The following is a 12,446-nucleotide window of genomic DNA, read 5'->3' on the forward strand; positions in this document are numbered from 1 at the left end:
TTTTTTCCTATAAATTATTCTTTGAGATAGAAAAGACGACTATGTTCGATAAACTCTCCGCTCAAAAGAGATGAAATGAAAGTAATAATAACAAGCTAGATAATAAGATAAAACGAAGTGACTATTCAAGTAATGTACTCCAATTAATGTGAACATGAGTTGTTCGGGGGGGCATGTGAAGGCAACAATAAAATGCTTAGGGTATATAAAGATGACTTCATTGAAGTAGGTTTTGGCCCCACTTTATGCATGGTGTGTAGTAAATGAGTGCTAAAAATAGTATGACAGTGAGAAATGCTTTCCTCCATTAGCCCTCCAGCTTGCACACATACAGAAAAACTACTTTTTTCTTTGACATTTTAATACTATACCCACAAAAAAGAACATCCTAGTTTGATACATCATTACTTTATTGTTTGATGTGAATTTGAATCTTACATACTTAAAAGAGAAAAGGGTTAAAAATACCCTTCAACTAACTAAAGTAAACCTAAGATATCATGATTCTCAACTCACTTCATTGGCCTGAGTCACACCCTCGACTATAGAAACGCAATAGTGATCAATTGTAGACAGCACAAGTATGAGTTAATGACGAGGAATGAGAGAAAGAAAGGCAAATGCAACCTTTAACGTAACACAACAAAAGGTGTAGGTGCTATTATAAGTGTGCTTCACATTCTAAAGCTCGTTAAACCGATAATATTTTTTTCATCAATGGATGTTATACAATACAACAGAGACTAGAGACGGAAGCAAATGATACCATAAAATCCAAATTCACTACCGTTCTTTCTTTTACGATATTTTTCTTCAGTATCTTCAATGGCGACCAGATGGAACTTAAGGGAAGTCCAACTTTCTGTATGATGAATCACGCCCTCTCAGGTAACGCGTTTTAAGACCAACAACAGACTCACACAGAATGTAAGTTGCGTGCTTGTAATGCCTCCTGCAGGCAATTCACTGCACCACTGTAATTTAGAAATCCCATAAACCAAAATTCATGGTTATCGACTGATATAGTCTGGACATATTTTTCAGATGGATTAGTCCTGCTTGATGAAGAATTAATTGCCTTAAGCTGGTGTAATGGGATAACTACCTGCAGATATCATGGTAAAACAGAGCGAAATGTGAGTACAAACATAATTCCTCAAATGAGTAAATTTAGTACAAGATCAAAGATAAATGAAACCTTACAGAACTATTTACAGATATTTATGTTCATTGTTTAAATGAACCACCACTTAATGAATGAGACATGAATGCTCAAAAGTAACATAGCTTAGAGTTCCCATCACCAAAGATAAAAACTGGTGCAGGAAGGAAACATCCAAGGTGCTAATTGATCGTAATACTTGATATCAAATGAACCAAATAGAAAATAAAATGGATACAAATGACACTTCAAGAAGAGAAAGTCCATCAAATATTAAAGGAGATATGCAAAAGAGAAAATAGATATGTGAACACTAATGAATTGACTCTCTGATACACAAACCATGAGTGAAAAACATTGTTTTCCACTATAAAACAGCTTTTGCAAGAGCTACCAATGGAGAATTTTTCACATCTCAACCACTGTATTTATGGCTTCTCAACCAAAGTTTCGGCGTCTCCATGCTTCCTACGTCTTCAAATTAATCATAGCAATCTAACACTATATAGTGCAATAGATGACTTGGGCACTCTAGACTATCTAGATTCTCTAAAATGTTTAAGATAGTACAATCTTCCCAACAAAGAACTGCGGTCAAGAAGAAGAAAGTGAACATTTGCTACACAAGCATTTAGCTGGGTTAAGGACAGGTTTGAGGATATTTTCTTTTACTGAACTCAGGGAAGAGGAGGTTATCCTGATGCACAGTGAGGCCGGTCAAATCAAAATAACATGAACTAGGTAGCATGGCGACACAACTATCACAACCACCCAGTCCTACAGTCTATTAATGGATAACAAGACAAACCCTCCACTCATGAATACTCAATTATTTGATCTTGAAAGATTTCTTATAAGCAATCAGTAAGATATAATTAAAGATGCTATGTCTGTCGAGGATACAATAATGTCTATAACTCTGCTCACTGAATGCAAAATAAAAACTCTGTAAATACCAAATTCATTGCATGGTTATCATCTAAGTTTCAAGAATGTGTATTACTTAAAAGTATATTGGTGGTTCATGTTCAGCAATGTGACTTTAATATATTATTAGGATTACCCAGGAAGAGTTCTCTCTTCAAAATGAAAAGTATGTCCAGATAAATTCACATTATAAAATATGTAATCAGGAATTCTTTGTAAGAAACAAACAATAAACTGGCCCACAGAATGAAGATGTGAATTCACTGTAAGTGTTTTTTTTTTTTTTTTTTTTTATAAGAAAAGAAAATATTAAGAGCAAATGGAACAAAATGCTCTTGAACAACTTCGAGAACAGTAATATGACTAATATCATCCCTAAGCTGCTAACTGTAAACCCCGTAGTTCCAATTACCGCCATTTGGCAGTCCTTTTGCTGCTTGCTTCTTTGTAAACTTGGCCACCAAAAGGGGTGAGCATTAATAATATGATAGAATAAAGGCAGCTTAATGAATTATCTCGTTCAAATTATCTACAGAGAAGCAGCATGTGACCCCTTTTTTCTTTCATTGCCTCGTCAATACTGCATCCTCTCCAATTTCTAACCAAACCTCCCACCCCACTCTGCCATCCTTCCACCTTCCATAGAACTCCTATTGGACCCACTTTCATCTTCCCAGATCATCTTTTCCCTTCTGAAACCTTGTAAGACACTCACATGCAATAACAGTTATTTCCCCTTTCCAAGTAAGTGACACAAGATTCCGGACCCGGTACCTATGTTGGTGGGAGGTAGCAGATACCCGATAGAATAGTCAAGGTGCGCGCAAGCTGCATGGACCCACCCTCATAAATTAAAAAAAGCAAGTGACACAAGATCCATAAAAATGGGTAGAATGATCCTCTGACCCTATCTGATGGTTCTTGTGGCTTCTGAATTGGCAAGAAATCACTAATTGCATGTAAGCTTCTCGTTCTCCAATTAATTTTCAACCAATTTGTTAATGAGAGTAGATGATGATGATTAGTGTGTGCAATAAGCTGCACTCTAGATTATTTGGACCAGTGAATAAGATGATTCATAAACATGTGACAACAATATGTTTTCAAGACCCAAGTGGTGCCAGTACAATGATTGGAAAGTGAAGCTGGGAGATATAAGTGGATTACAAGTTGCAACACAAGAAAAGTATAGTGAGTAAATTATTCTGATCCAAGCTGCAGAAATATCGAACCTATAGCTATGATTGACATCCCATTTACAGATCATCACTGTGTAAGCACGAAGGTATCCTTCAAGCCTATTTGGATTGGCTTATTTTAAGTAGCTTTTAAGCACTTACTATATTCAGAATTACCTGAAAGTCCAAGTTTCTTGCATCATATTTTTAACCATATGACATAAATTTTCAGGCAGATACATTGAACATAAACAGCACCATATTTTGTGCGACAAACTACAACTAGAAGAGATAGGTTAAGTAAAATAAATCATGCTTGCTCATCCTTTCATCCAGGAAGGGATGACCATCGATTTTAGCATCCACATTTTCCGGTGGTTATAGGAAACCTACACCAAGGTGGTATTGAGTGGCGTTCTCCAATCTAGCAATTACCTCTCAAGTTTAGCAGTAACTACTGAAAAGGCTGTATTATGACAATCACTAGTGCTACTAATGGCTGACAGATAACTTATAGAGTCTGAGAGATAACAAATAGACAGAACACTCTTGGAGCTTCAAGTACTGAAAGACAATCTAACATACCTTATAATAGCTCCACTCAGTCTTATCTTCGGCTTTATAGGAGAGAGGGTTATCACTAGAAAAGGCAAGCTTAGCTGTGGAGACATATAATACTCCCATAACTGGACCAGCTGATGTGGACAGGTAACATGCAAATGAATTCTGAAGTTGCTCCTCAGGAACAGTCTCAAATGTTTGCCGAAATATCTTATCATAGCCACCTTCTGCCAGAACCTTCGTTCCCTGAGCAATTCTTCCCAAGGCGGCATCAGCAAGACTAGGACCCGTTTTCACTATATCAGCCAATGAAAGAAACAACAGTTATTGTATGAATGTATTTTTCTTTTTTTGGTTAGGGGGTGAGTGGGTGGGACAGGAAGATAACTTCATTTAAATGTTTATTGTATATGGCATAATGTAGTAACTATAAACAAAGCTTGCAAAATAGGAAACACATTTGAGTTTAGACATATATAAGTCCTCCACATCCTGTCTGCAGCCTTCACCCTCTCACCTCCACAAAGGAAATAAAAAGGTTAAGCTATTACTATCCTATATAGGAGTAGCCCCAAGAGAGAAAAATAAATTGACTGAAGCAGCACAGAATGGGGAGAATACTGCACTTTTGAAATTCAAATCATATATATATATATATATATTGTCTCTCTGTAACAAAAGGATTAGCTAGAAGGCATTTAGAAGGATCATATCCTCAACATAAACTCACATGGAGTTGCACCAAAGTCTGTGCCGGCTCCTGAGAGGTGCTAAACATTGAGGTATCACTCATCACTGTGCAAATGACTTAAAAAAGAAGTCCACATAGACGATGTGCATGTGAAAGACTTCCTAAACTACATTTTAAGTAAAGTGAATAGATTATTTTTTGGTAAATGACTTGTGAATGCACAGGCACATTATCTCCAGTGAAGATGTGAAAAAATTCTGCCAGTACTGTAAGAATGGAGTAGCTTTAAGCTTCACAGCATTGAGCCAGTGATACAAATAGAAGTCTCTTGTTAGACAAAACCTCTTACTTACAACTCATAGTAATACTATTTTTTGTGTGTGATGAGACAAAACCTCCTACTTACAAAAAAAAAAAGATCCGAAAACATCTCATCCATAAGTCCAACTGTGGTTCTTTTCCACTTTGATCCTTTGTTGACTCGAAATTACTCTAACCCCAACTTCACCACACATTCATAGAACCTTTTCTGTTCCTTTCATTTTTTGGGGTAGTTCACTTACACATGCATATCGCTGCTCAAGTATATCCTTAATTGGTGTTATTTTTACCATACTGCACCCATACTTGTCTTCATGTTGTAAGAACCAACTTCTTAATAGAAATAACTAGAGTACGATAACAGTAACTGAATTTTGAGAAAGTAACACTTTCTGATTTCTCCGTATTCCAAGGATAGCCAAAATGAAGAGAATCACAGATAATTCCATCTCAAAAGAAGAGAAGAGAATCACAGACGACGTTCAAGTGAGAGTCTTGGAAAGCATAGGAACTGGACTCCGGAATTCTCGACTATTAGCATGAAATATGTTACTCAAGTACAACTTATGTGCACTATACTAAATGCAAGTTTAAATCTATGAATATAAAATAAAGCCTTAACTTTCTTTGAAGGTCCATTCTAAGTGCACTGCTAGCTTTCCACAAGTTACAATCTTTCTTTCTATATTTTTGTTTGTGAAACTGGTAATGTCAACAAGTTAAAATCTTTTTGAGCTTGAGGGAGCTATGTTTCATATGCATCATCTAATCAAGATAAATTTCAGAACAATATAATCTCAAGTTCATTTTATCATGCACCAAGACTAGGGGATTCTCCACTCCAAAGCTATGGCCACAATTTATTGTAACTTGTGTTACACTCTGCTTGTTAAATGTGAAAAGTGGAAGCATAGGACTGCAGTAAAATTAAAATATTTCAAATGCTTTTTCACTCATGAGATACTTAAAAATTCACATCAGTTCTCTTTTGTGCCACTAGTACAAGTTTTCTCTTACTAAATGCCCAAACAAACAAGGTCTATGTCATCTCTTTAGTTCTTCCAAAGATTCATCCATAGGAGGAGAAAGAATACATAAGCATGGAGGACCACAATACATTACCGTCTACACCTCTTTTCAAACTAACACATACACACAACTCAGAGATCCCCATAAAATGAAAGAGGAAAGACTTACAGTGTTGCCATGTGTTGCCAGCAAAATCCTCAGCTTTCTTAGTTGCTTCACCAACCTTCTTCCCCCATCTACCAAGCACACCTTTGACGCTCTCCATTGTGTCTGTTAAGCAAGTTATAACATTGCATTACTTCCTTTTAATCATTTCCCCCCTCAAATTATGTTCTTTTGCGAGACATTCTAACTTTTAAAAGCTCTCAAATCAAACTTGTTCATGCAAATGAACATACTACACTTCACATCAACCATCCAATTCAAATGAACAGTTTGGTCCGAAGGAAAATGTTCCAATTAACATTTTGAGAGCTATAAGATTGCTCAATTTTTCGAAATTTCAGAGTTGTCGAGTCGAATTCTAATTGCGTTTGCTAATTTAAAAAACAATCCGAGATCGTTTCCCACCTTAGGGTGCAAACCTCTGCCCTATCTGTTCCTGTTCAGTTCAAAAACCTTACGAAAGGCGATAACTAGTATAGAGAAGGATTTCGCAGCTAGAAGAGAAAAACTTTTGTCCAAATAGAAATTAGATCTCTATTTTTACACGAATAAAGAAAAAAATACTGACCTTTCACATTGAAGGAAGACGAATTGTTTTCAGGAGCAGGAGTATAAGCCACATAAGGATTCAAACCACGGTCATCAGACGGCATAGATCTCGGCGCCGGCGATTCCGCCACCAATTCCTCGCTCCAGCTCACCGATTTCCTCGACTTCATCGAACCATTCTCCGACTTGCTACTCTCATTGATAACAGGAGTTTTATCCAGCTGTTGAAGTTGCTCTACATCGGATCTCGGATCCGGTTTCATAACTCGATCCGACTCCTGACCCGAATTCTTCTGCTCTGTCTCTATCTCTATTACTTTCTTCGCCGCATTCTCTTCTACACCGTTTGACTGCTCCATAAAAGAGAAGCGGTTTCCTCGCCGGTAACTTTTTAACGTTGAGTTATCTCAGCCGTGATGGCGGTGGCGCGTGGATTACCTCGGGGAGAAATAACGACTTATGATGTTGAAATGTGTGATCTTCAGATAATCATTGGAGGTTTTATTACGTCGACGGTGTTACCGGTTATGCCGGTCATGTCCGTACGATGGAGCAGTGCGAGGGTGACCGGCTTATTTAAAGCGGGAAGACGCAATATGACAGTTTTGTGTTCACACGTAGGATTTCGCATGGGAAAAAGTGAATAGCTGGGACCCGCTGTAGCCAGAATTCAAATTCTTTTCTTCATATACAGTCCTTCGTTATTTTTACTTGGTTAAAATAGTAGAAAATAGCGATAGATAAATTCTATACTTTATATATAAAATTTGTTAGTAATTTTTTTTACTTGTTATATTTGCTTTAGTTGTTTGATTTGTAGATATAGATGTAAGATTAAATAAAAATACATTTTTCAGACTTTACTCGTAAGATTATACCTAATATATTGTTGTGTTGATATTGACGAAAGCAAAAATCGAGATTAACTTGTTGGTTAAGTATACGGAACTTGTCAATAGTTCTTTATCTTTTGATAAGATATAGTATAATCTCTGAATTGACTTCTTTTATCATTGCTCAAATCACAATACTTGATATTTCCTTCTTCTTTTTCCCTTACTTTACTTTTGTGAAATTTTCAGGGTTATTAAATGAAAAAAAAATTCATGCATAATCTTGACATCACACTTTATAATAGGTTTGAACATGAGATTTAAACAAAACGTTTTCTTCAAAGTGCAAATCAAGGCCTCTTTGACAAGTTTTTGATTATGCAGTCAACACAACAACAACAACGCCACAGCCTTTGAAATCGGCTTATATGAATCATTATTTCCTCATTTAAGCTCATATCTTACAAGTCAGTATCTTGTCTAAAACCAACATATGTTTTTATCATTGATGATAAAATACGAACTATAGAGCTATAGATTCTTGCTGATAACCAAAAAAAAAAAAGTTGACTGGTATGGATAATATCTACTATCATCCTTGATATCCAGTTGCACATATTGAGCCTGTATTAGGTACTCATTAGCAAAACTAGATCAATCTTCACTATCAGAGTTGGCCTCATCAGAACTATAATCGCTACTATCATCCTCAATATCAAGCTGCACGTGCCAAACTTGTATTGGCTATGGCATTCTTGACAATATGTCGGATAATTTCAACTGAGTTGCCACAGTTGTTACTGAAGATTCTTCGGTATCATTTTCCAACTTGGCCTGTTTGGGACGACGGTAATCGAAATAATCATCAACAAGCATGTCAAGAACACGCTCAGCTCCTTTGAGTTTGTTAGCAAAAGCAAGAATTGAAGAATCTTTTGACCTAACTTTGCGGATGAGTTTTTGCTTCTCGTCTTGAAGATCAAGAATTTCTTGCAGTTCAACAACTGCTTCAAACAAATGCGTCTGAAGAGAAGTAAACACATAGAAGATTTCTTTTGATGATGAAGGGCAGGAATCTTGTGGAACCGGTGCCACAGAAGGCAGAAATGTAGGAAGAGAACCTCGAAAAGCACTAATTAAGCCAATGGGACCGATTAGGTGAGACTTCAAAGAGTCTTAAAGCAAGAGATGCCATTTGAATGAGAAGAGACTGAGCTCTCGAGAGAGGCGGGAGAAGAGGAAGGAGTGTCGATGAGGTGGTAGTGGTAGTTAATATATTTGCCTGTTGATGAGGTTGTGACACTTGCGAGGAGAACTTAGGAGCAGTATTTGGGTTCTGAAGAGACGGTGAACTGGGAGTTGGAAGGCCCAGACGGGCTGGCGATTGCAAAGGTTGGTGCGGAACATTCTGTAGCATCTTCAGAACGCCAGGGTGAAATACTAGAAAAGGCATAAAAGAAATGTCAATAAACAACCTTAGCAAGGAAAGACAAACTAATAAACTATAGAAAGAACAACATCCTTTTATTGCCATACACCAAGAGAGGGGGAGAGAGACTAGCAGGGGGAGGGGCAAAGACATAAGCTCATGACACATATGAAAGACGAGAAAAGATTTTTAAAATTCACAACTTAAAGTTAATCTATCAAACATGTAAAATAGTTCATATAAAGAATATATGAATGAACCAATTTGCATGAAACAATGCACTTTAGGACCATGCAATCATTTCCTTATTTAACTAAAACAAGCACTTTTTGGGAAATTAACTAAATAAGCTTTGCATCAGTATGCAACAACAACGGAAATTCTGCCAACTTCATGCATGTGTTATAAGAAAAGAATGACTATAATTTATGAATTATAAAAGAACAAGCATAGCAGAAGGAGAAAAAACATTAAGTGTCATTAGCAGTACTGAAGTCAACTTTGCTCGAATTATTTAGAGGGTTGGATTGGGTGGAGTATTGTCATCAGCAGTGAAGTTAAAATACAGGGTCTGGTAGAATACAACAATGATGTTCACTTGATTTCAACTGATTAATGGAACATTTTGGTAGTCTATTGCCTTCATAAATGTCTCCCCATCTATTGCCTAACCAATAAAGTATAAAAACACACATACATGAAGATCTCATAGGAAAATCGAAAAAATATATAAAAAGCACGATAAGGGAAAGTTTTTAACTGCTACAGCTTATGCACAATCATGATACATGAATAGATACAGCTGCGGCTCTTTTTTCCCCTCTTATCTTCTCCCTTGCCACCATTGCAACTTTTAGCCAAGTATTTTTCATTATTAGGACGAACACGATTAAGAAGAGACTTAAATCTATGTCCTGCTATTATCTTCCAGTAAACAGTGACTTGTGCTTCATATAATCACCACAGTAGTTAGTTTCAGTTTTTCAGCTCAAGATTTAAAAGGGCATGATTTGCCATTAATCCACTTGTTGAAGTGTATTCCCCATCAAGAAACAAAGTGTTGTAAAAAGATCAAATCATCATAAGTTGGAAGAAAAGTGCATCATTTCAATCAATACTTTAATATTTGATATAAATCGAATTAACATACTAAACTTCATTGGCAGTCAAAAACTATCACATAAACAGGACGGAAGGTGTAGTGTACACCCCAACCCCACCCACCCCTCCCAACCAAAGATTTCTGATGCCGAACACACTAAAGCAAAGCAGTTGAAACACCTCAACTCAAAACGAAAAAAAAAATAAAAAATTTACCATATCATATTTCATTTACTCAAACAAACCATAAGTACTGAAACTAAGACAATTGAAGTACGAAAAAACTCAAGAATTTCTGCAAAATTCTCAGTTTCTACTATACACTATATAGAATTGCAAAAACAAACAGAAAACACAACAAGTAAGAGACAGAGTAGAAGAAACCTGCGAGATTTATCGGAAAACGGGCGACGGGGAAATTGAAAAATTGCTAGGGTTTGTGATTTTGAGAAGAACACAAATTATTTTCCCCAATTTCTTCAGTCAATAGATTTTGCGGTTCAGTAACTACTTCAGTTAAACCGCCGGTTCTCCACCCCTAGGGCCTAGAGGTTAATCGGTAAATATTTTTTATTTTTTGGTTTCCCATCCGAGTTCAATGACTACATTAGGGCTCCAACTAAATTCGAATCGTGTAGCCAATAAATAGTACTATAGTTTATATTTGAGGTAAAGGAATATTTTTTTTTTAAGAAAATATTTGTAAAAAAAATATAAGTTGGTGCTTACTTATTTATTTTTTTAGTTTTTAATTAATTTGAACAAAAATATTAACTCAAGGATATTTATAGGTAGAGTGGGATGAGATGGAGATAAGAATGACAATGGAATGAAGCAGATTTGAATCATGTGTGGGCGGGACGGGTGGATCTATACGGGTGGGTGGATCTATTTAGGTGCGGGACGAAACGGGTTAGAATAATATTTTAGAAAATTTATGTAGAGCAAGACGGTTATGGGTTATAAAATTACTTTTAAGTTCAAAATACACTATTTCTTTTCAACTAAAAACAAGTTTTCTTATTTCTTTTCTTTAAATTATTAAGTTATAGTTGCATATTTTATTTTCTTATCAAATTTTCTCTTTAAGTTATTTTGCTTAGTTACTCTGTAACCTATATATTCTAATTTTTTTTTATGAAGATACTGTAAGCTATTCAAAGATTTGCTAGGCTATTGAATAACTTTTGAAAAATGTCATTTGAATTAACTGGATTTTTTTTATAGACGTTTCAATTATCTTAATAGATGAATAAGTTTAACATTGAAAAATGATTATAATTTTTTTTTTAAAAAAAGTTAGGCAATATATTTTCCAAATGATAGTAAATTAATTACGTGGGCGGGTTCATGAAGGGCGGGGCTGGGAGAGTTGAAAAATAAAATAATATGCCTTCCAGGGTAGAGTGCGGCAAGTCGAAGCTTTCATGGGCTTAAGCGGGTTTGACCTGCACTGCCCCACCCCGTTGTCATCTCTAGATGGAGACTGGGGGTTCAGGGTGATGAAGAACGGAATAATCAAGGAATTTGAAGCTCGAGGTGTTGGGTAAACTTAAAATATCATTGATAAAGCTTATTTTCCTACTTATTGGGAAGTCATTTTGCCAAATTTTAAAAAAAAATGTTTTTTAGAGTAAATATTTTAACCAAGAAAATTGTCGGAAGTACTAAAAATTATGTGCAAACACATGTTATGTCTATATTAATTTGACATGAATTCCATACAAGTAAGAATTGATAGTCACTTTTTGAACTGTTAATTTAGCTTTAGGCCTTTAGCCATTTCAAAGCTACTTAAATGTCTAGTCAATCCTTAATATAAAAATATCATTTGAAGGATCATATTTCTAAACTAAAATACGTAAACGTTTAAACGCAAAAACAACTATTAAAAGGTACACCAACTTAGTATCGCAATCTTTATATATTTAATTTAATACACAAATCAAAATTATTTTACAATGTCTTTTTTTTTCTTAAATCTAAAAAGACTTTTGAAATTCTCTGCAAATTGCAAATTTTGTACCGCCCCATGCCCCACTCTATTTTAATTGTCGTTCCTATCTACAACAATGTAGTCGTTGTATTTTTTTATTTTTTTTAATTACATTGTGTAATGCGATAAAATTTATAACATGACAAAACAGATACATCTCAAAATCACAATAGAGCGTAGTGAAATAGTGAAATGACTATATAATCAATATAAAGTACTTCTATTTCGAATATTGGTTACTTTTATCAATTTTATTGCAATATATATGAATTGGATGCGACCATCTATATTATTCAAGATTTTTTTAATCTACATTCATGCAGAAGAAAAAAAAGAGATGAACAATCTAACTAGTGTAAAAGAAATAAAATTATCAAAAGAATATATTCTCTCTATACAAAATTATATAACCCTAAAGGATTACATTGTGCTATTATGTCATGAGAAAGAAATAAAATTATCAATTTGTAAAGAAATCCAAAATATATCATCTTTGAAAAAAGT

At 35.2% G+C, this 12,446-nt stretch overlaps 1 protein-coding gene and 1 pseudogene across 1 annotated transcript; both read right to left on the reverse strand.

Annotated features, from left to right (window-relative positions):
- Nucleotides 1–611: 611 nt before the first annotated feature.
- On the reverse strand, nucleotides 612–7,157 carry LOC125818915 (GLABRA2 expression modulator-like). Its single transcript, XM_049498426.1, has 4 exons — nucleotides 6,603–7,157; nucleotides 6,038–6,139; nucleotides 3,853–4,124; nucleotides 612–1,105 (listed from the first exon to the last, which is right to left on the reverse strand). The coding sequence occupies exons 1-4, from the start codon at nucleotides 6,940–6,942 to the stop codon at nucleotides 917–919; spliced, it is 903 nt and encodes a 300-aa protein (XP_049354383.1). The 5' UTR covers nucleotides 6,943–7,157; the 3' UTR covers nucleotides 612–916.
- An 844-nt stretch (nucleotides 7,158–8,001) lies between these two features.
- LOC125818720 (mediator of RNA polymerase II transcription subunit 4-like) lies at nucleotides 8,002–9,003 on the reverse strand (annotated as a pseudogene).
- Between the last annotated feature and the right edge of the window lie 3,443 nt (nucleotides 9,004–12,446).

The sequence above is a fragment of the Solanum verrucosum genome, unplaced genomic scaffold, assembly GCF_900185275.1.
Source record: "Solanum verrucosum unplaced genomic scaffold, falcon-dt-bn FXZP01000252.1, whole genome shotgun sequence".
Taxonomy (NCBI): Eukaryota; Viridiplantae; Streptophyta; class Magnoliopsida; order Solanales; family Solanaceae; genus Solanum; species Solanum verrucosum.

Bases quoted from the DNA above. Each gene is read 5' to 3' on its own strand.
- LOC125818915 (XM_049498426.1), bottom strand. From the start codon at position 6,942: ATGGAGCAGTCAAACGGTGTAGAAGAGAATGCGGCGAAGAAAGTAATA. The intron at 6,140-6,602 runs GTCAGTATTTTT...CTTGCTTAACAG, and splicing joins GTCTTCCTTCAATGTGAAAG to ACACAATGGAGAGCGTCAAA. The intron at 4,125-6,037 runs GTAAGTCTTTCC...TGGCTGATATAG, and splicing joins TGGCAACACATGGCAACACT to TGAAAACGGGTCCTAGTCTT.